The sequence below is a fragment of the Bombyx mandarina genome, chromosome 06 (assembly GCF_030267445.1).
Source record: "Bombyx mandarina strain Sakado chromosome 06, ASM3026744v2".
NCBI classification, from domain to species: Eukaryota; Metazoa; Arthropoda; class Insecta; order Lepidoptera; family Bombycidae; genus Bombyx; species Bombyx mandarina.
The window spans coordinates 12,011,984-12,036,731 of record NC_143213.1 but is presented as its reverse complement, the minus strand read 5'-3'; the positions used below and the strand labels follow the sequence as shown (position 1 = coordinate 12,036,731).

General features: G+C 34.7%; 2 protein-coding genes across 8 annotated transcripts in view; both read right to left on the bottom strand.

Moving 5' to 3' along the window:
* Nucleotides 1-69: 69 nt before the first annotated feature.
* Nucleotides 70-7,815, bottom strand: YL-1 (Vacuolar protein sorting-associated protein YL-1). The gene is made up of 9 exons (XM_089728392.1): nucleotides 7,492-7,815; nucleotides 6,382-6,505; nucleotides 5,665-5,800; nucleotides 5,165-5,341; nucleotides 3,900-3,975; nucleotides 2,728-2,831; nucleotides 2,080-2,233; nucleotides 1,588-1,746; nucleotides 70-888 (listed from the first exon to the last, which is right to left on the bottom strand). Exons 1-9 carry the CDS (start codon nucleotides 7,620-7,622, stop codon nucleotides 696-698), a joined length of 1,254 nt encoding a protein of 417 aa, XP_089584518.1. The 5' UTR covers nucleotides 7,623-7,815; the 3' UTR covers nucleotides 70-695.
* Nucleotides 7,816-10,721: 2,906 nt separating this feature from the next.
* The window catches only part of LOC114252949 (peripheral plasma membrane protein CASK), a 250,090-nt gene continuing 236,063 nt past the window's right edge, over nucleotides 10,722-24,748 (bottom strand). For 3 of the 7 annotated variants that reach the window (XM_089728379.1, XM_089728381.1, XM_089728383.1), the window contains 8 exons: nucleotides 22,283-22,381; nucleotides 20,815-20,953; nucleotides 18,546-18,665; nucleotides 18,085-18,195; nucleotides 17,595-17,702; nucleotides 17,346-17,366; nucleotides 16,727-16,902; nucleotides 10,722-16,207 (listed from right to left, as the gene is read on the bottom strand). In XM_089728379.1, coding sequence (XP_089584505.1) covers nucleotides 16,010-16,207; nucleotides 16,727-16,902; nucleotides 17,346-17,366; nucleotides 17,595-17,702; nucleotides 18,085-18,195; nucleotides 18,546-18,665; nucleotides 20,815-20,953; nucleotides 22,283-22,381 — 972 coding nt within the window. In that variant the 3' untranslated portion in view covers nucleotides 10,722-16,009. Of the gene's footprint in view, nucleotides 16,208-16,726; nucleotides 16,903-17,345; nucleotides 17,367-17,594; nucleotides 17,703-18,084; nucleotides 18,196-18,545; nucleotides 18,666-19,382; nucleotides 19,425-20,805; nucleotides 20,954-22,282; nucleotides 22,382-24,748 lie in introns of all 7 variants that reach the window. The other 4 variants (XM_089728380.1, XM_089728382.1, XM_089728385.1 and 1 more) reach the window with 3 other exon arrangements.

The window sequence follows — 24,748 nt, the reverse complement described above, 5'->3', positions numbered from 1 at the left end:
AAATATTATATGAATTGATTTTCAAAGTAAATTCAAAACCAGATAACATTTTCAATGAAACAATTTACATCTTCCAAAAATGGATTTATTACTTATCAATATTATAATGTACAATTCGTAATTTATAATTAATCTTATAACATACTAGAATGTTAACATTGCCTACACCATAAACTTTTTAAATGTTCTCAATTTAGTTTCATATCAATGACGTATAGACGAAGAAGATATTCGATACAAAATTTGTTCTAAGCAATTTTTAATACTGATCATATAAAACATTCTCAAACTTACCAGATAAGGTAATTTAGTTTTTATTTCATAGCGCACATGTGCTGTATTCGGAAAACAACATTTCAGGACATAATCATACCAACAACTTTAAAAATATCAAAATTAATGAAGCATTGTAATCTAAATTAGCGTGAATTTATAGTGTATGGAACCGGAAGGTTGTGACCTAAATTATAAGTAAGGAATGCATTTTCGGCATTGACGTTAATCATAGTGCCTTAGACAAATTTTATTTAACAGGTCCTAAAAATTAAGAAATCGTATCCTCACAGCATTTTATCTTTTTTATTGAACCGTCGAAATCCACGTCATTGTTAGAAAAAAAGAGCAACAAGTAAAAACAAAGAACATGGCCAGCTAAATAATTTTCGACTCTACTACCAATGTGTTAAAGTCCAATATTACTTGATGTGTATTTGTACGTAGGAAGACGAGGCATCAGCTCTCCTATGCTGTAACCAGGCGGCCACTTGCGGATCCGATCTATCTCCTCTCGCTTCTAGCTGCTGGTAGTAAGCCTCGCGGATGATTCGGAAGGCATCGACGCTTCTGTAGGGCAGCTTCGTGACCGGATCGATGTAGCGTGCTGGTCTCCTGAAATAATAACAACCGGAGACAAGTCACAGCTGGCCCCAAATAGGGTTGCCTGTAGTGTGACAACCAGAGACTGGTATCTTTAAATTTATATATCGGTGCAACCCTGCTATTTAGATAACTAAGATTAGCTAAAGTTAACCGTCTCCTCAATGTTAAAATTGTTAGTTAACGGTTATAAGACCAACGGAACAATTGTATAAGACGGAATTCAGAAAAACAATTAACAAACTACCCGACTGTTATACTATAAATACCAGTAACTATTGTCGCAAAACACATTCTGACTCGAGCAGCCGAACGGAGCGGGGCTCCCTGTAGTTATTGTTGTGGAAACACGCATCGAAAATACTCGACTTGTGAGGAATGTTCTCGATAAATCTAGGGATGTCGTCTCGACTATAAAAGCGTTTCAGAGATGGCACGCAGTCAGTTAGTAATCGGAACTATTCGAAGCGAAACAATTTATTGAATTTTAAAGTGTTCTGTGAGTGTTCCAAGAACTTCAAAGTGCTAGTAGTGATAAGTGTTAACTTGTAATTCGGTAGACTTTTTATTTATCCCGAACCAAAGCGCGTAACATACACTTGAGTATGACACCTTCATAATATATATATAAGCGTTTAAATAAAAGGCTTAGTTCCCTAAAAATAGGGCCACAAAGTCCTTAAAGGGTATGAACGAAAGTCCGATACGTACTTGGTGACGGCACAGAGCATGTGCCTTCGTCTCTTTGGCTGAGCCTTCAAGAAGCAGGCGTTGTAGGCTACATCGTTGATATCATTCTCGAAACTAAGCAAAGTCCTCTCGTAATATTTCACGTTTTTGTGCTTCAGCTTATTTGGTTTTTGTTCTTTACTGAAAAAATTACTAATTATTAATTTATCATAACGCGGCGTTCCATGGCGGAGGTTTGCGATGATGCATTTTACTGGTGGTAGGACCTCTTGTGAGTCCGCGCGGGTAGGTACCACCGCCCCGCCTATTTCTGCCGTGAAGCAGTCATGCGTTTCGGTTCGAAGGGTGGGGCAGCCGTAGTAACTATGCTTGAGACCTTCGAACTTGTATCTCAAGGTGGGTGGCGCATTTACGCTGTGGATGTCTATGGGCTCCAGTAACCACTTAACACCAGGTGGGCTGTGAGCTCGTCCACACATCTAAGCAATAAATAAATAAAAATGCACTACATACATATTAACGCTTTCAATTTTAATTTCATCATCAGGTCCGATCACGTCTATCTCCATTTTAGTTTCAAGGCCTTCGGTCTGCTCTTCCTTTGTCTCAACTCGATCTGTATCGATTTTCTCATCAGGAGCATCCAAGTCGGCTTGTGTTAATACACCTGCAATTAAGTTTGTCTCATGAATTTTATTATTACTGTACCATGTTGTAATAAATAAATAAATAAATTATAATACTGTCAATAGAAAGCTTCATGTGCTAGATCGGAAGTTCGGTTTACTATTGAAGCATTTATTTATTATAGTTATCTAAATCACGAATTAATTTTAAACTTTTTTTTTTAAATTTACAGTCCACTTTAAAATATTATTTGTTTATTTGTATTAAATGGATTTATTGCTATTTCAAATTAAGGTCTTAAAAAAAAGAAATTCATATTAAGAACTCATAATAATGCCTACTATATTATTGCCATTTGTTTACTATATATTTTGAGTTATGATTTTTTTCACTCAGTATTCTTATACTTGTAATACTGAATATGAAATAGATAGATAGTTCATCATTTTCTACAATAAAATTGTTGAAGTATTATTGAAATCGGAATATGATCATTAGGGTTCATAAAACAGTGTAAATAATAAATAACCTTACCGTCTTCATGTTTTATGTTATCAGTTACGCTTATGTCCAGTGGGGGCGCACTGTTATCTACTTCGTCACGTTTGAGACACACGGGCACAGCAAATGAATGGTACCTATGAAATTAATTACATAATGAAAGTTAAAAGATTTTGATGAACTAATAGCGCTAATATGGGCTTTTCGCATTAAAAGTGTACAATTTCACAATTTTTATCGAAATTGAGTTCATATGCGGAATCTTTTCGTATCACCAGTATTTTTCTCATAAAAACTGTCAAAAGAGCGTAATTTTATCTTACTTTAAAAGACAGATAATGTAACTGTTAAAAAATAAAAAAAAAAATGTTGCAAAGAATATTAATATTAAAAATATCACATGTTAAGCCTTTAAAACACTCTCCTGTAAAATAAGTAAGTTTTGAGATTATACAGTATGTCACATGAGGGGTGAAAGCCTATTTGATTTAACCGACATTTCGCTTACTACCCGACATTTATCTTTGTAATTAAAGGTGTGGTTTATTTGGTATCAGCTTCAACAATTCTATATTTTTAATTAAACTTCAATTAAGTTTACTCCACTCAAATATCTGAAGAAGTTTTTTCTTATGATATCTATACTAATATATAAATCTAGTGATTTTTACGGATGTTCCATTATAACTACTGAACCATGCATCCGATGGACTTGAAACTTGGTACCCATGTAGAAAATACATGTACTTAATGGATAGGCTAATATTTATATCGACGCTTGAAAGGCAAACGTGACTAAGCGACAATAACTGCTTTGTACATAAATGATAGGCAATAACCATATTCGATGCACAAAAAATATATATTTCTAGGTCTATTAAAATCATTTTAATCCTACAGCTAGATTCGTTAAAATTTTTTTTTTTTCAGGTATTTCAACTTTAAATCAGTCTACTGTAAAGTTCACGCATTGTCGCTTAGTCACGTTTGCCTTTCAAGCGTCGATATGGTTGGACTCCCTAGTAATAATGACAATAAATAATAATGTTAATTTTAAATGCGCAGCAAAGTGGGCGAGTGCGGCTAGTTTTTTATAAATTTTAAACTTTAAATGGCTCTGCTGTAAAGTTGCAAAAATGTCGCTTAAACCAAATAAGCCTTTCACCGCTCGACATATATATCAATATATTTAAATGAGTACTTACTTTATTACGGGTCCAGTTATAGTCTTTTTGATCGGTCTAATCTTCTTGCGTTCTAGTTCGATTTGTTCAAAACGTTCTGAAAACACAACAAATATAATTAAAATACTATGAAACTACAACATACAACAATACATACAACTAAATTAGTTTATATTTTACATCCGTATATACTTACTTATACTGGTGGTAGGACCTCTAGTGAGTCCGCGCGGGTAGGTACCACCGCCCCGCCTATTTCCGCCGTGAAGCAGTCATGCGTTTCGGTTTGAAGGGTGGGGCAGCCGTGGTAACTACACTGAGACCTTAGAATTTATTTGTCAAGGTGGGTGCCGTATTTACGTTGTAGCTGTCTATGGGCTGCAGTAACCACTTAACACCAGGTAGGCTGTGAACTCGTCCACCAGCCTAAGCAATAAAAAAAATGTATCTTTGGTCCATTTCATGTTAGTTGATTAGTTGATCCTACAGAGTTAATAAAACTGGTGGATAATTAGTACTGCTTTTTTTGGACATGATTTAAAGTTTAAGTTTTCTAGCTTAAAATAGGAAAAATAACTGTATTTAACATACAATGTAGGGCTTTGCTTGTTTCGACAAAGGCAAATAATTCGATATCGTGGGAACGCTAGTTTCCTGAATCTGACAAAGTGCATACATTATGTTGTGATTGTCATTTGAGTAGTAAGGCTTGAAAACGTTAAAAACAAACTCAGCTTCACCTTTATAATGTTATATTAGGGTAAAAGAAAGAAAAAGAAAAAGACGCCAGCTCACTTTCTTGCCAGTTCTTCTTAGGACGGAGGCTAGTTTTTGTGGATTGGCGGTAGTTCTTTTTGACGTTCAATAAGTATGTACTTTCATTTATGTTGAATAAAAAAAATTTGATTTAATTTTTTTGATTTTTGTATATACATATATATAATATATAAGTGTTTTTATGAGCAATTTTAACAAAATTTTAAAAATATCATGATTTATGTATTATCCTGATTTATGTTCCAAAGTATGAGACAGCTCACGAAACAGAACAAGTTTAGAGACTTCCTGAAGTTGTACTTTAACTTTGCACGAAAATTTTAATTCACATAATTCTTACTGGTAAGGCATCTTGTGATGCCCACACAGCCCTCTACTTATTCCGGTTAGAAGAATGATACAGCCGTTATACAATAAAATTGAGATTAAGACCTCGTATTTCAAGGTACTGTAAATTACTCATGTCTTGAAGCTTTATCACCCATTTATACAATTTGATATATATTCACCTAAGCTCTTTAAGTTCTCTTTCTCTGTCTCGACAGCTTCTTCCAACAACTCTTCCTGGGTCGGCATCTTCTCTTCTACTTTCTTCGGTTTCTTCTTTTTCAGCTCTGACCTGATTTTGATCCTTTGTATTGTCTCGGCAGATTTCATAGCTGTACTTTGTCTTATTGATTTCCGTTCTTCAGTAAAAAAAATAGGACTACATTTATTTACATATTATATTATATACATTTTAGTTGTCAATTCTTTTCAGTTCAAACTATTTAAATTTTATTTATTTATTCATTTACTATTTTCTTGCAATTGATTCGATTTCAGTTTCTTAGCCAGGGTCATAAAGACTTAAGATATTTATCTTGTATGGTGAGGTTTCAGAGATTTTGCTAGGAATCAAATTTTTTTCTCATACAACACTACTCTTACTACAAAACTTAGTTATTGTTTTATTTATTTATAATTACACCAAATAAAGTATATCATTAAAAGAAAAGTTGAAAATTACCTATTGAGGTATCAACAATTTTGTCCACAGCACTTTTGTTTTGTTTTTCAACTTTGTCTTCTATAGATTTATCATCTTTGGATTTTTTGATGACTGGCTTTTTTGATTTTTCATTTAATTTCTTCTTATTGGGGTCCTGAAATATCATTATTGCATTGAGATTTTTAATTGAAAGTAGCTGACCTGGCAGACTTCGTAGTGCCTCAATCGATATATAAAAGACCTAAACTTTTGTATAACATAAACTTAAAACGAACAAAAGAAATCCGTCTGACGGGGGACACATCAAAGGGAAAAAAAATTGTTATTTTTACTTAATTCCGAGAATTTCCATATTTATTTACCTTTTAAACCTTCCCTGAACTTCCACAAGCAATTCATTTTTATATATAGAGATAATGTCTGGGGATTTCGTATTTATAAATATATCTACACTATTCTATTTCAATGTTTTATTACTTCAATAATTACAAGCTCTGCCTATTTTATAGTATTTTATACAAGTGTAATATTAGTTTCAATTATAGGGTGTATAGTACAAAAGGTTCTTCACTTTTATTATTGGGACATACAAATCAATTATTGAAAGAAAAAACCAAACATGCCTGATAATGCTAATGGGTAATCATTACAAAATAATATAGGGGGCATATCCTGGATAGTGCCTACCTCTGAGGATAACTCTATAAAACTCATTGAAGAACATTTTAATTATACCTTATAAGCTTTAGTGCCAACTTTTCTTTTAGCTTTTTCTTCAACTTCCTGGTCAGACACTGGTTCATCATTCTCATCAATATCGAAATCTGAATCAACTTCATCATCAACTTCCTTTTCTTGTCTAAAATGTTAAAAATTTCAAAGTTAACCACTGAACATTTTAATGCAAGGGTCAAGTAAATTCATTAACTATTTTATTAGGCTATAATTTACACTTTATATACTTTATATATATATTATTTTTATATTTATATTAACAACTTTTTCCTTACCTATTCACATGTTCTACTTTTCTTCTATTTTTACTATTCTATTCACATCTGCCTAAGAACTATGCAAATGGATGAATTTGATTCAAGCCCTACTACACTCCAGCAGAGGGTAATAGGAAAGAAGAAAGAAAAAATTAACTTGTAAGTTAAGTCTATTCCAGCTTCTCGCAGACTGGTAGATAAGCTCACGGGCCCAACCTAAAAGAATTTACTAATACTAACCCTAGCAAAAGTAATACATTGCAGAATCTACCACCAGATAAGAATCACAACTCACTAAGAATATCCAAAATATATCAAATACCAACCAATATTTGGTGCCAGTAAATTTGCTTGTTCCGTATCTTATTTTTTCTCAATAGGCTAATGTACTAAATTTGTTAATGTAACTCTGCCATTACCATTTTAACATTTTTTAATGATTTGATCATACAGTTTTATGGGATAGGATCCCAAAAATAGAACAAATGTTTATATCTAATATGTTAGGGGGAGGCAATGAGACAGTAGCTAACATTTTGCTGGAATGTGACGAAGTTGCAGACTACTTGACAAAATATCTTACAACCTTATGATTGTTAACAACAAAAAGTAATTGATTGGCTTCCTGGAAAAGCATGATTCTCAGAAGTGAGAGTTTCCGCTATATGTCGAAGCCCTTTGTCTTGTACTTTCAGAGACTAGCTAGATAGCAGCGGCAAAAATCTAAGTAACTCATCAGCCCACATTTCTACTCGCAAGTACCTTTCAGGGAGTGTCCTTTAGGCTCGGTTCTCCGAAACCAAAAGCTTAATAGATTCAACGTATATTCTATGAATACTATGATATTACATACTGATATTCTACGTCCTCTTCAACATCATTAAACCCTCCGTATGTTGTTTTGTAAAAATCATCCTCTTCCTCCTCATCAAGGAGTTTAGCCATACGATTTCCAGCGTTTGATCTTCGTACCCGTTGAGCCATTTTGTAAAACAACTCGAATTTTGTTAATATAGAATTTGAAGGAATCAGTTTCAGTCAAGAAGTTCATAAATGTTGTTAATAAAAACAAAATTTTGTTTGTTACTATTAAAAATCAAAATTTGACATTCACAGTACGTTTACTCGATTTCTCTGATAGTATTGTTAAAGGGAACAATAATCATACTGCCAAACTTATAAAAAGACAGGGACAAATTTAGATTATCTGTGGTGGTTTGAAGATGTATCTACAGCACTGAAGTCTATGATCTACAGCCACTGTCAGTCTTATATACATTAGTAGGCAAACATACCTATTTAAATAGTATATGGTAGATATATAGATACAAAGCCCGCTAAAACTAACACGTAGAATTATTCTTTTATTATTTTAACCGCAAATGTTGTAGATAACATAATTAATTAGACTTAAATACAAGCTACGTAGTACGTAATTGCGTTTTTTAATTATGCATCAGCATGTACGACAGGTCCTCAAAAATCTTTAAAGATATTTTACCAATTTGTATTTGCTTTTTATTGAGTTTGTATTGAAACAATTACACACAAAAAAATTTTTTTTCGTAGCCTTACTCATAATCGTAGGAAATAATATATATTTGCCTAAGAAGTTCCTGTTCGTGAGAACTGGCCATTTGAAATGCAATTTGTGTATGGCTGGCAATAAATACTAATTTAAATAAATAGATAATATTTTGAAATTCAGTCAATTGCTCATTCCCTAATGTTTTATTTTTACTATTTGTATCTTTTCAATAATGTAGATACCGTAAAAATATGAGTAATTATGGAATAAAAGATCCATCGCGGTGGCATTCCCGCCCAAACGGCTCACAACATTTAAAACTGAATACACAACTCGTTATTGGTTTATAAGACTCAGCCATCGAAATTTTGATCTAAAAAAAATATATTCATCTCTCTCTCTCCCTCTCGTCATTGCCCGAAAACCAAAGTCAATAACGACAAAGTAGGTAAAGGCAATAGTGGAAGCGGACGTGAAGCGTCTTTCAACGTTGGCATTATTATTGTAGGTACCTACCTATTCAATATTGTGTACATTGTGACTTCGGATGAAAAATGAATTTCTTTTTGACAATTGTAAGCTCTCATCATGTTGGTTAGAACCATGGTTCAGCACCCACACAATGCCCGAAATGAAAGCCTACCCTTAAAAAACTCACGGTCACTGGCCGGTGGTCTATCTAGTGCCAGTATAATTCATCACAGCTTCAAATGGTACCAGCAACAGATGAACTTTCAATCTACAAGAGCTAGGCTTCGAAGTTTTGCAAATCGTATTCACCAAACCTTGCGCTAACAGATTTTTATTTTTTCTACAGTTTGAACAACTTCTTTGAAGGGAAAAATTTTGCATCGATATCATGGGTGCATATTTTAATTGATAGAAATAAATAAATAAATAAATTCAAAACGACTAACTTTTTGTATACTAAACGATAATTACGTAATTAAATAACTAATATAATAACAACAATCGACACTGTATGCGATAAATAATATGTATGTATGTGTATGTACAACAATAGGTACATATTTCCTTCAAAGTTAACATTTTAATTTAGTTAACTGGAAAGTGGTAATTGTAAAATATTAGTTGTACAATTTTCAAATCTGAAACACTTACCTGTGAAAATAGTTTCAAAAGCGACCTTAATAACATTTGAAAGCATAAAACCTAAAGTATACCTACATAGTTCATACCATGAGCTTAAGTCTTAATAAAATAGGCTTGTTAAAACTCTGTTAACGTCATGTGATCGTCGTATTTATAACAGTAATTGTTTTTACGGGATGAAATTATTGCGGATTGCCCTCAGACCTTTTCAACATTGAGCTCAACAAGGACGGGTGGTATTTACTGACAGCTGCCAACTACTGAATCAGAATCCTGACATTCTGAAAAGGCCCGACGAGAAACTCATCGAACTGCTGTTATGAGCATTTTGACGATTTCAACCAGTAGTCACCTGTGTTATATCTTACTCCTAGCTTTAGAATTAGAAGCGTTTAGTAAGTTAGGGCGTTGACGGTAACTGGCGCCTATACGAGCTTGACCAGAGGTGAGTTAGCGGCGACCGCTCTAACTGGATTGACGTGTCGTATAGCTGACACCAATTAAATATACCTAACGCTTATCTTAAGCTAAATAACCTAAAATAAATGTTTCTACCGTGATAGAAACATCTCGCAGGAGCCGTCGGGGCGCGTCAGAAACGCACAAGCCTGCCGCCGCCGAGCGGGGGCGAGGGAGGCGGATCTCACCCAAGCCTTGGCCCTCTAAGTGTTTCGGGTACCCCTCACATGTCGGTCTGGGGCCTGGCGAAGGGGGTCTCAGAAGAAGTCGTGCAAGCTGCTCTGCACGCGTTTTACACAAGAGCATCCGGGTGATAGAAGGCCGGCTATCCTGGACCTACGCTGGTTCTGACCTAGCGGGGTATTCCGTATGATAACCCATTCTAACCGGTGCCATCTAGGTGGGCTTCGGATAGCCTGCCGACCAAAAAGTTGTTAATATTGTAGTGTTTGTTTTAAAACTTTTTATGGATATTTGGAGGAAGAGAGCTCCCGAGTACATCAGCGTGGCGTGGTGATGGTGAGCATCGATACGAAATGGAGTTAATAAATTTGAAAGATTAAATTGACCGATCAGGCAGATAGTGCGAGTTTGGACTGCAACGGTCTTTTGGAAGAACCCGAAAAGTCTAGCTATTGTGTTTCAAATAACCACACCTATGAAGATACTAAGCATCTAATAAGCTGCAATTATTACGATTTTAAATGTCGAAGAAACATTATTACTACATAGTATAAAACAAAATTGCTTTCTCTGTCCCTATGTATGCTTAAATCTTTAAAACTACGATACGGATTTTGATGCGGTTGTATAACATCCATTAAATAGTGGAGAAATCAATAATAAATTACAGTTTCCGAAGCGAAGCGAGGGCGATACAAAATAAAATAATTCACATAACTTCACTCAACGCGTTCAAATCACGCACAACTACCCTCAACATTCATTTTTCAGAACTAAAACAACAGAAATAAAACAACGTCTTTATTTTGTGCTGTTTATTCATTTTAACAGTTATAATATTTTACCACAGTCGTTTTTAGTTCATAATGGTATAATTTTAACATTTCTCTCTAAATTATTTTTAGTATGGTTTACGCTGTAACGAGACTATTGTTACTGCGATGGTGGTTTGCGTTTTTTTTTTGCAACTCAATTCTTGCGCGATACATTCAGCACGTACCTTTTAGGTTCTCCATCTAAATTTTAACATTTGTTATTTCTTATGAATTTGTTATTTAAACATTTTTATTATTATAATTTTAATATAATAATTTGGATATTAAGTTTTTTTTTCTTTCTAAACGGTTAAATATGAATGCAAAAGTTTGAGCGTAAAAATTCGAGTGTTGAATTTTAAAAAAAACACACTTATAACTCCTATAAAACTTTTAAAAGATTAAAATATTTCCATAAATCTAATACGTTAAATATAACAAAAAAATGTTAAAAATATTATATTTAAAATATAAATAACAATTTTGCAAACAATAAAACTAGTATTGGAATGTATGCATTGAGACGTTAACTTGTGTTATTCACAACATTAAAACACATTTAAAATAAAATCATTCAACATCAAAACTTAATAATATCCGAATATGTGCACTAGCTTTAAATCATCAAATAGTTTATAATACTTAAACCTAAAGGTGTAAGAACACCTTTGCACAAACATCAAAATCTATAGTCTAGGACTACAGAAAAAATAAAACGATATTTACTACAAAAATGTACCAAGAAAAAACACTAAAATTTTTCATATTTATAACAAACAAATATTTTCATTTACATGAAAACTATTGAATAAATTTTTGATTTTAAAGTTTTTAAACTAGCAACATTCGTAGATAACATAAAGTGCTACTGAAAAGCACACCATTCGTACAATAAATAATCAATTTACGTACATAATCTTATTTATAGATTAATTTATCTAGGTTCCACCGTCTATAGGTTATAATTTAGGAAAGCTTAATAAGAGATTACAAGTTAAAAGGAAAAAAGTAGTGGATAACAATTTCTTAAATTTGACTGTAATTTGATCTTATTTACTTAAATTAATAAAAAATAATATTAAAATGCAAATTTTCTAAAACATAATTTTTAAAATAATAGTTAAATCATAGAATTTCAAAATTATTGCAAGACCTTCATACCAGCATGTTGTCAAAAATTTTAAAATATTTTTTTAATTAAACATCTAACCTTTTTAATAAATTTAGGGTTACCAGTGCTCTTGAGTATTCTAACTACCAAAATAATTTTAAAATTCTATGAACATTAACTATGCAATCAACATTCCGAACTTTAAAACTATTTCTACTTATTCTAGATATAATTTATCATTTCAAAAGTAAAAACAGTGAAGTAGTTAAGCTTTATAATGTTTGTATAGTAAACTTTTGCTACATAATATTATTATATACAGGAATGTAGTGCTCCAAGTGAAGGAAAGAAGAATTCCAGTGTTAGATACATTTATGTGTCTACTTTGTTTCGTTCCTACTGAAATTCAATGTATTTTAATAATAAATATATTAAAAGGTGCCGTGAAAATACGTTCCCCAAAACGATTTTCTTATAATAAATTCACTCGATCCCACCAATCCATTATTCACGATCTAGTAAATCAGAATTAAAATTGAATTCTGAATATTTCTCGTCACACTTTCAAAATCCTCAAAACTAAAGAAACTCAAAATAGGCACCTTCTAAATAACATAAAGCGTTTTTAAGAAACATTTAAGCGGAATAGTACTGACTCTTTAGCGTTCGCAACCCTGTGATTTCTAATGAATAAACATGATTCGAGTCGATAAATGAAAATCCAACTATGGAGATGCGTCTAGTGTTTACAAAGTAAAATACCTGTTCAAAGAAAATAAAACTAATTAAATAAACAGATTCAAATTATTTTCACTTATCCCTAAGATCGTTAATACACAGTATTGTTAATTACGAAACAGAATTCAGGAGAACTCTTACAAGTCATGAGCCTGGGATACTTGTAGAGTGCAACAGTAATGATACCACACCACTGCTTTCAATGACAAAAAAAAAAAGATTCAAATGTCATCTAAATAGAAATAAACTGAAATTATTTTAAGAAATAGCATAAACGATAACCACGAAATTTAAATGAAAAAATTACAACAAAAGCGGAGTAAGGTCGTGAGCCCGTTACAACGCTAGCTCCGATTTTGGTTTTATCCAGATTATATAAAACAAAATATACACAAAAAAAAATGAAGCGACTTATAGACGTACACCACATACGACCACAGTTCGACTTCATTGTCTACTGCGTATTTACGATCCCTAAACTAAATGCACAACACCGAATTTATCTAGACTACTATTTACAAATATTCAGATAATTTATTTTAAAAATTATAATATAAAAAAAATATATAATCACATACGAATCCGAACCAAAATTGTTAAAAAGCAAAAGGCGCCCCGATCTTGCTGACGACAAATTAATTGCGTGTGTTTATTTATCGATTCGTCGTACCTTAATATAATTTGCTACATGGAATTAATACCTAATGCAGCAAATCATATTTAGGTTACCTTATACCTAACCTTAACTTGAGTAAGTACGCTAACGGGCTATAGCAGGGGAGAAGGTTCGTTCACTACTATTGGTAAGGTTGGACACAAATCTACTTTGGAAAAATCCAAAGAATTCGTCATCCTGGCATTCCCACATCGTACGAGAATTCTATTGAATTTTGAAAGAGCAAATGTGTCCAACCTTGTGGGACAACTGCCGACGGAGGGTTCTGTACAGAATCGGCAGAAGGTGACTCGTCATCGCCGAGAGGAATACCGTTTTGTGGTGGAGAACGAAATTCGATTCGGTGATGACTAAGGATGGAAGCGGCTTTGAGCCAATACCTCCACTCCTTGGAGCAAAAAGCTCTTGCGTGTCCGCGTGACCCCGGAGTGGGGGTCGGCAGGTTCTGAGGCCTCAAAGGCCTCACGCGGACGCATCGGGTCCGTGGTGTCGCCACTCACCAACAGCTCGCCACAAGCTGCCCTGCGGGCTGTAGTTGTCTTCGCGAATATCCAGAGAATAATTTAATAACTTTTTTTCAACTACTTTATTTTATATACTACTAAAATTTGTTTGTTCTTCGTTTATGAATGAGTATTAACTATGTGTCCTTAACAATATTTTTTGTTCAAAATATCTTATATGATAGTAGTGAGTTATCAATGAGCATGCTAAATTGATTGCACATGTAAAGACGCATTTCTATAGTTGGAATAAAAAGAATAAATAGTAGACGTTAATAGTATATGTTAGAAATAGATCCTTAAATATTTATTTATTTATCGAAGAAAACATTCTGAACTACAGTAATCTAAAATTTAAAATTATTTATATAAGATCTAATGTATATAATAGTTTATCATGTACATACATTGATCCAAAATTCATGATCCATTCGATTTCCGAAGTTGGTTTTAGTCGATATTTTTTTCTAGTTGAGTTGTTATTTGGCACATTAATTGTATTTGAGCGTCGTACCAATATATTATTGCAAGCTTTTAAGACTTTTCAATACTAAACTAGTTGTTACTTTGTTATATTAATTAATCGATTGTTATATTCGAGTTTTTTTTTATTTGAATTCTATCGATAAGAATCGATTATCGATTTAATAATCATAATTATCAATTATTCGTTAACATCAAACATGTTTCGTCGATACATTTAACAAAACAAAAAAAAACCTAATTAAACTAATTTCGATAAATGATCACAACGATTTACTAACTCAATTAAGTAACGATGTCTTTTGAATTTTTTTGAATTTGAAACAGTTAAACGCTACGAAAACTATTTTTTTATTCTATTTAATTAAATTCTATACAGTGCATTTAAATTCTTGATCTTTGTCCAAAGTTAGTGTGTTTTCGTAGGTAAATCTCATTTCTTTAGTGCAAGTATGAAATCCTACTTTCAAACGAAAAAAAAAAGCACTCTATAAACATAATAATGTGGAAATAACAGCACCCACTCATGTAAATAATTCTAGTTAAATGTAATATTGTTTTTTTTTTTTTATAGCATTTCCTTCAGTTTTCACGGATCACACAATTTAAAACTAATTTCACGATGTAAGCTCGCTTTTATTATCTCACTGAACTGTTAAGCTCTCAGTGAACGTAACAAGTATGTATTAAGTTGGTGTAATTATTCGAATCTTTGAAATTATTATTTCGATGGGTGAAAGACATTTATATTTGTAACTAGCTGATCCGGCAGACTTCGTAGTGCCTCAATCGAAAAATAAAAAACCTAAGCTTTTGTATAAAATAAACTTAAAACAAACAAAAGAAATCCGTCCGACGGGGGCCACATCAAAGGAAAAACAAAATTACTATTTTTATTTAATTCTGAGCATTTTCATATTTATCTACCTTTTAAACCTTCTCGGGAGTTTCAATAATGATTCAAGAGCAAAATTAGCCAAATCGGTCCAGCCGTTCTCGAGTTTTAGCTAGACTAACGAACAGCAATTCATTTATGTTTTAGGATCAGCAGTTCGATGTTTTTAATTGAACTTCAATTATGTTTACTCCATTCAAATCGCTGAAGAAGTTTTAAGCTTTAAATTTCTCGCCTGTAAAGTTGCAAAAATGCCGCTTAAACCACCTTTCATCTCTCGATATATACATATAGGTTTATTAACAAAAGAACTTACATCGTAAAATTAGTTACATTTGTTTTTTATATATTCCTATGGCACTCGATATTACGATGTTATTAGCTAGGTCCTTTTACACATCACATTTTCTTGTAATAAACAAAACATTTTTTTGAAACGAACGTAAATAACGACACTAGAGGTCGCTACTAGTGATCGAAATCTTAAGGTGAAAGTACATTCAATTTGATTTAATGTATTTCGAACATATATATATTTGCACATAAATCTTAATTTCCTGCACTACTTCTCTAAACTTGTTTTAACTATACCAAATTCTCACCCTTGTATGTGCGCGCAATGTACTTAAAAGTGGTACAAAGTTTTTTTTTTGACAATTTTTTTTTTCTACCTTTCAAATTACAAAATTAATGTGAGTCGAGGTCGAGGAGGATAAAGAAACGAAATCACTTCGCGATGAAGTCAGAGGCCGCGGTTCGAATATATCGTGGGTGTACGATGTACATTGCTGCGTGGGTACAGACACGGGGTACCCGACGCGTTCAGACGATATATTCGCGTTTGCTCTAGGCGCGGTCGCGGGCCGGTCAGTAGACCCACGAGACGGGCACCCACTGCGGGTTGGAGCGCACGCGCGCGATCGCCGCCTCTAGTTGCGCGATGGTGTCGTCGATGTCGTGGTTCACGACCGTGAAGTCAACGTAGTGACCGTAGTTCCGCCGCAGCTGTTCCGTCTCGCGGCCCAGAAGCTCCAGCGTGGTGCCGTCGTACATGGCGCGGACTTGCTGTTGACGCGGGAAACTTACTTTTTTTTCCTTACCTATACGCTGGTAGCCTAAGCTCACGGGCTCAACCTGAGAGAATTTGCTAGCACTAGCCCTAGCAAGAGCAGTGCTACGCAGAATCTACCATCGGATCGGCAACGCGACCCACTGAGAAGATCCGGCGAGAAATTCAGTGGGCTGTGTCTGTGGGTTAATTTACTCGGCGAGCCCTTCGTCGCAAGCGACGGGTTCGGCGAGGACGGTAACCGGTGCTTGAGGTACGTAAAAGCACCGTTAATGTATCGGGAGGATCCGAAACGACGTGTTCAGGGTGACGTCGACTGTTTACCATTCGGTCCGCAGGATCGGGTATGTGCTAACACAACCCATCTGTTGCCATGGTAACGGCGATCATTAAAGCATGTGCACCGACTGTGTCCGCAACTAGCTATTGCACAACCTATATGTTGCCATGGTAACGACGATCATCACGACACGTGCGGCGACTGCGCATGCACAAGGCGCTGTGGGGGTGCTCACCTCGCTGACGGTGTGCGGCTCCGGCGAGGCGACGAGCACGACGAAGGGCGCGAACTCGCTGGTGCGCAGGATCTTGAGGGCCTGCGGCTCGACGTCCAGTATGGCGACGCGGCGCTCGGCGTGGATCCGCCGGATCGTCTCGATCTTCGTGCCGTACATCGCGTCCTCGTGCGTGCCTGAACGAAGCGGACGGGTGCGTTCAGCGGCCGTCGGACCGTTGAAGCCGGTCGGAGCGTGATGCGTCAACGAAAGAAATGAGAAACGCAAAAAAAAAAACAACTATACCTACAAATAACGAACTCTCCGTTATACGAATACGAAATGTGTAAAATAAATATATGAATCGAAGGCGAAGGAGAAAACTACGAAGAATTCTAATAGGGTTGTCACATTGGCAAATCAAATAAACAAAAACGAACATTTTTTTTTTATTTAATTTTTTTTTAAAAACTCATCACCGATTTAAATGTTACGATATTCGGGCTCACGCCGGCTCGCGGACACCAAACTGTCACAGGCATCGGTATTTATAATTATTAATCATTATAGCCAATTGTTTTGTTTTAAAATACATAAGCACAACATTGACTTGAAATATATCCATGAAATGTATACCTACCGATCTCTTCATCCGGGGTTGCTGTGAATGTTAAATTAGTGCATGAAAAAGCTTACATTAACATGAGATTCGCGCGACCCGGCTGTTTCTTAGCGCTTACGGTTTCGCTGTTTGTTGGCCCATTATTTACGGGATTCTAAAAAAATCTAGTCACGGCGACTTGTATATACATGGTTTACTCAATACCTATTGATTATAAATGAACTCGAGCGTTTGTTTGATTAGAAGCCGGACACGATTTTTTTTTACCGTATTCCAAATATTCGTTGGCCGCGATATCAGCCATCATCTCATCGTGGCTGATGAAGTAATACTGTCTGTTGCTCTCCTCGTCCGGACGCGGCGGTCTCGTGGTGTCTAGAACGAGGAGACAGCAAAAGAAGTTCATTTTTTTAAAAAAAAAAAACGTCATAGCAAAGCTTAGAGATTTTGATGTCGATAATTTTTCCAATGTAATTACGGGGGGTAGAAGTAATGAGAACTGTCTTATACGAGAGATAAGTTGAAAGTCTTCTGCTGTGAGGAAAAAAACAAAACAAAAAAAAATCAATACACTTAGCGCGTTACGGTATATAGCAGTTGTAAATCGAGTGAATATAAACTTTAGGGACGCCATCTTGGAAATTACATCACTCGCTGCTGTGGCGCCGCCCTGGTCGGTCGCTTCTCGACGGATGATTTTCCATTCACAGATAATACGCTCCTTACCTCAATTACCTTCGCTAGGTGTAATACTCACGCGGTATAGGATAGGCGTACAGATCAGGATGTCGGGCGATTAAAGTGTTCTTGATGTGACGTCTGCCGACTCCGTGGGCGCCAAGCAGAACCAGCGTTTTTCTTTGGAATGCTGTAATTCAATAATCCATCTTTATTTATATATTTTTTTATCTTTAGCTATCTTTTTTTTAAGATACAATGGTGACCGATATTTATCATGTCAGGGCGTACTATGAGCGCATTCGATTAGACACTGAGCAGTTTTTCAGAAAAACCGGTATCCCGCAAACAATATTTTCAATTTCATTTACCTAAAAAAATATAAACAGTGGACATCAACTGATCAGTCACAAATTCTCCTTCTTTTGTTTCCCATTAAGCACCAAAGGAATACATAAATAACAATCGAAGAACAATACATTCATTAAGGTAAAAATAAATTGATTTAGAGTTGTCGATACACAAATCTATATTACTTACAAGGCAGCTTGACGACTTCCTCGTATGTGACTACGTCCAGCTGATCGAATACCGCGTTGTGCTTAGCGAGATACTTGTCCTTGGACTGCTTCTTCTTGCGGCCGAATATAGAACAGTTGACTGTTGAACAAAACATTACGTCTATATCTAAAGATATCATTTTTTAAATTAAATTTAATTATCATTTGTTAGTTAGTTTCTACTTTGGAAATTGGCTTATTATCCAATCTTGCCAAAGACGTGTGAAATTTCCTTGATCTAGAAACACTTTTTTTTTTTAATTATTTAGGACTACGATTCCTCGTAGGTGGATGAGCGAAGTGAAAACCCGGTGATGAGTAATTATCGAAATGCCACCACCCAAGCTAATCCATTAAGTGGAAGACGATCCGTGCGCCAATGCGTGTAGCCAGGTAGCCATTTATAAATTTGTCGAGTTTGATTTTAATCACACCATGCTTGATTGCGAAAGTGACGTTGAAGTCATTCACGAAAACAATTCCAGTACATATTTCATTAGATAAAAATTGGGAGCTGTCTGCGGGATTTGAGCATCAAGATGTAACTGGATGGCTTGATACGAATCTACTGGGCGTATACTTTAGGTTGTGACGATTTTACCTTAGGTACATAATAGTTCTAATTAAAAAACCAAATATTATTTCGTGATCACGAATACATTACACATTCGAAACTTTCAAATATCCGTTAAATATTCTTTATATACTATTTAATAGTTGTAAGAACTTAATGGATTCTCAAACCTATTTACATAAGACAACAAGAGCTATTTTTATCTAATACATGTAAATTTCTGTCACAAATATATAGACCTACCTGTATTCTCACATCCGTCGGTATGAGACACGCAGCCTTCTGCTCCGGCGGCAAAAAATTACAAAAAGTTTCATGCAAGCTCAAGGTATTGATTGGGTATCACTAAACGATGGTTGGGTTCGTGTGAAAAGGGACTGGTCTTGATTGTTCAATCAAACATCGACAAACAGTCTTACGAATACCAATTATTTAGGAAATCATTAAGTAGTAGTACCAAAGAGGAAGTGGGACGGCTTTATTAAGACAATCACTACGATTCTTAAAAGGGTTTTAAATGTGGATATCGAAACACGAAAAAAAAAAAACAATCTCACTGATCTATTAAAACTTTTAAAGTAATCTGAGACTAAACAAATTCTAAAAATACTTCTTAATTTTTTTTGTTTTCAAACTGTAATAGCCTCAGCGAACTGTATATTTTTACATATTAAAGGCGAGGATTTTCTCAATTACATTTACTAAAAAAAATACATTGGGACCGATCGGACGTTTAACTCTATGTCATGCTTAATGCATCAAAATCGGAAAGGGCAACTTTACATGTGAATTCACATTGGATTTTTGTGACTTTCGTAAAATTTTAACGATAACAATAAAATAATACGTACCAACAGCTGTTGTATCCGGATATTGTTGGCGGTCGAAAAGAAAAGGTCAAATTAATTATGAATGTTTTAAAATAACAAAATCGTTTTCCCGTCGCCAGCGAAGCTTTAATTGCGTTCCCTAGGACGATTGAATTAAGAGATCACATTCGAAAATTTATCGTCTCAAGACTCAAATTCATTTCATTTAGTACATGCTCTTTTTTTAATATTGTCATATTTTACTTTTTGTAAGCGCGAGAGAAGTTTATTTGAAAAATAACTTTAAAGTTTGTAAACAGATAAAGATAAATGAAATAAAAGATAAAAGAAATGATAAACAAGCAAAATGACATGTGAAATAATCGACTCTGAAGCTCTATTAATTACTAGCTTTTGCCCGCGACTTCGTCCGCGTGGGATAGTTCACAAATAATGCTTTATTTTAGAACAAATTTGGTTAGCATAAAAAACGTTATAGTGAGCCAACCTTAACATATATACATATGCTGTCGCGGACTTTTTTATATCTTTGAATGGGGAACAATTCTGTCATACATTATTTTAGCGAAACTTTAACCGTTTCTGCAGCGCACGCAGCGGAAGCTCTCAAGACGGAAAAAAAACCCGATTTTGAAACATTCTTTATTGGTGCTCCTTGCTCGCTTGTATTGGTCTTAGCGTGATGTTATATAGCCTATAGCCTTCCTCGATAAATGGGCTATCCAACACTGAATTTTTCAAATCGGACCAGTAGTTCCTGAGATTAGCGTTTTCAAACAAACAAACTCTTCAGCTTTATAATATTAGTATAGAAGTATAGATAAATCTTCAGAGACTTAACTCACCTTGGTCGGTGCTAGATTTTTCTGCAGCAGCACACGCGGCCCTCCATTCCTGTAACTCAGGACTGGGTATGAGACCGGCCGAGCCGCCGGAAGCGTCTTTACGAGCTTGCCACCAATGAGAGTCATCCTTGCTGATGATCTGAAAAAAAAACATGAATGAATGAATGAAAATTCTTTGTTGCACAAAATATTGGACAAAGGCGAACTTAACGCCATGCAGGCATTCTCTTCCAGTTAACCCTCGTTGATGAAGTGAAAGATTCAAGAAGTGTCTAGCTGTGATGAAGTTAATACATGGCGATAATTTAAAGAATTACAGTAGACATGAGCAAAATGAACACTAGGTTATAAATACATTGCCAAAACAAATACGTATGTATTATATACAAAATACATAGATAAGAAATATATATCAAATAAATAAATTATTTAAACCACATGTTTTTTTTTTTTTTTTACACGCCACGTTAACTGGTCCCGTGATAAGTTCGTAAAGAACTTGTGTTACAGGTACCAGATAACGGATATAAATATAAGATTTTTATTATACACATACATATATTTAATATACATCCATAACCCTGGAAAAGACATTTATATTTATCATACAAATATCTTCCCTTGGCGGGATTCGAACCCGCGACCCCCTTCTGTAGTGACGATGTCACTTACCACTACACCAGACGGCTGTTAATACATACTACAAAACAATCAAGCTATCTATATGTGCTTTGAAAAAGAGATCATGTACTTTCGCTTTCAAAATATCAACTGAACGTGCTTCACCAATTATTGTGCAATTCACACGTGATAGAAGTGAAATCTTCAAGAATTTTACCTTCAAGATAATGAGACGAATGTTAAATTTCGGGAATGTAAAATTGTAGGTTTTAGTAATGATCATAGCGATACAAAGTTTGATACTTCATTATTTTACATTTTATTCGTATATTATATAGAATGTATTAAGCACGAATATTAGGTACGAAACAGAGCACAAAGAGAACCACGAATATAAGAAACACTGTATAATGCTCCCTATCACATTTTCTCCCACCTTAAATCTTATGAATTTATGTGTGTCTCTTTTTATTGTCGCTTTTTCGTTTCATCGACTTATGAAACACAACGAGGCTAAAGAAGTTTAAAAAAAAGACGTATTGAATTTAATGGTAGGACCTCTTGTGAGTTCGCACGGGTAGGTACCACCACCCCGCCTATTTTTGCCGTGAAGCAGTAACGCGTTTCGGTTTGAAGGGCGGGCAGCCGTTGTAACTATACTGAGACCTTAGAACTTATATCTCAAGATGGGTGGCGCATTTACGTTGTAGATGTCTATGGGCTCCAGTAACCACTTAACACCAGGTGGGCTGTGAGCTCGTCCACCCGCCTAAGCAATAAAAATAAGACAACGATATCCGATATATTCGTGAATTTGCAACAATTATACCCATAATACACAACTAACCTGCAATATGTCGCCGGTGTTGAAGGCGATGCCTGCTTGAGCACACGGGATTAGCTCGTCTTCCAATGGATCGTAATCAAACTGCGCTCGAACGAATATCTGAAATAGTTTTATCACGTAATGTATACATCTATATAGGACCGTTTATTTTGAAAGTGGTGGAAGTCCATTTTCTTTTGTTTCGAGAAAATTAAAGATTATTATATTTGTTGATTTAAAAATACAGACAAATCATAATATGAGGTCTGGCTATATGCCACCTACCTCTGTCAATTGGACTTACCCCACTTTCATAATCGATGATTATGCAATTTCATTTACCGACCGATTTTAAGTTGTACAAAACATGGGATTTTTTTGAGAAATTAAACACGGACTAGTTACATATAAAAAAATTACATTAAATTAAGCATGAATTACGTGTAAGCTCATTTTTCTCAAAAATGGACTTACACCACTTTCAAAATAAACGGTCCATATATTTTTTAAACTACGAATCTTTATTTTTTAACAGAAAATTGTCGTTTCGCATTAAATGTGTACAATTTCCAAAAATATTCGAAATTGAGTTAATATGCGGAATCATTTAATTTTGGTATTCACCAGTATTTTTCTCATAAATACTGTCAAAAGAGCGTAGTTTAGTTTTAGTTTACCTGTGTTTTGTCTACTATTAACAAAAATAATACATAATTTTATCTTACTTTAAAAGACAGATAATGTAACTGTTATAAAATGAAAAGTAAATGTTGCAAAGAATATTAATATTAAAAATATCACATGATAAACCTTTAAAACACTCTCCTGTAAAATTAGTAAGTTTTGAGATTATACAGTTTTAATGCGAGAAGACGAAATATGAATGCAGCTGCCCGCAGATAAATACTACAAGGGTCGATATTGCATTGAAACGTCTAGTCTAATCTTCGATTTGAAACTAATTATTGATTCGCGAAAGGATTACATACAAGGGCTGTTGATACCCGCCCGTGTGGGCCTTCAACTATTCTACCATTGAAATATCAAGAGGTTAGAGACTGAGACAGGAGAGTAAGGCTACTGGTGCCACGAGTGCCAAAAACGGAGGCACTGTTAGTATGGGGTCCAGTGTGCTTAGTGCAACTTTTGTAACGTTCTCTATAGCGTAAAAGTTAACTCAAATTTGTATGCAGTTGGAATAGCGCCCCTAGCGGCAAACGTAAGCACAGGCTAACTCCATACGAAGTTGAGTTAACTTTTACGCTATCGAGAACGTTAAAAAACTCGCACTACGCACACAGGTTCGTCGTATACTCGCTACAGACATGATTACATTCATAATTGATAATTGAGGAACAGATATGTAAATATTTAACCAGGAATAAAACAGTATACGACAATAAATCACCAGTTGATTCACGTACGTTTCGACTGAACTAAATGATACGAATGATACAATATAGACAGGTGAAATGCTATTTGGTTAAAACGTCATTTTTGCAATTTTACAATAGAGACATTTAAAGATTATAAAATTTGGAAAAAATATCATAACGAAAAAAACTTCTTCAGCTATTTGAATTGAGTAAATATGAAGTTCAATTAAAAACATCGAATTTTTGATGCTAATCACTACATAGTATAAAACAAAGTCGCTTTCTCTGTCCCTACATCCCTATGTATGCTTAAATCTTTAAAACTACGCAACGGATTTTGATGCGGTTTTTTTTAATAGATAGAGTGATTGAAGAGGAAGGTTTATATGTATAATAACATCCATTAAATAGTGGAGAAATCAATAATAAATTACAGTTTCCGATGCGAAGCGAGGGCGGGTCGCTAGTACCAAATAAAACGGACCGTTAATGACAAAGTTAATATCGTGTATTAAGGCGAAATGTCGCTTCAACCAAATAGCATTTCGCCTCTCGATTTTATTTTAGTTTTTAATATAGACAGACGAAAGCGGAATTGTCGTAACTCGAAAAACCCAACTTTAAACCAGAGCCTTACATATAAAATAATATGGTACAAAGTGATTTAGCCCTAAATGTTAGTTACGACATTACCGCTTTCTCCCATCTAATTATATACATACAATAAACAAAAACGGAGAACATAATTGCGAATGCGAAACAGAATCGTGACAAGTGAGTGTGTGAAGCGATGACAAAAAGGACAACAAGCGCACAGAAACGGAGGAATACCGCGGGGGATCCAGCCATGCCCAGGCGACGGTGTATACCAGCGGCCGGGGAGCCGGGGTAAATTACCCCAAATGGGGTAAAATGAAATTTTGAGGGGGGGTAAAATTTACCCCAAATGGGGTAAAATGAAATTTTGGGGGGGATAAAAATGAAACTTTTGTGAGTAAAAAGTATATTATATCGAAGTGAAGCTTCTTTAGAATCGTTGTGATTTCAAACTTGATGAAACGAAATGAAACTCCTCAACTGTATATTATATATATTACTATTATTACCGTTA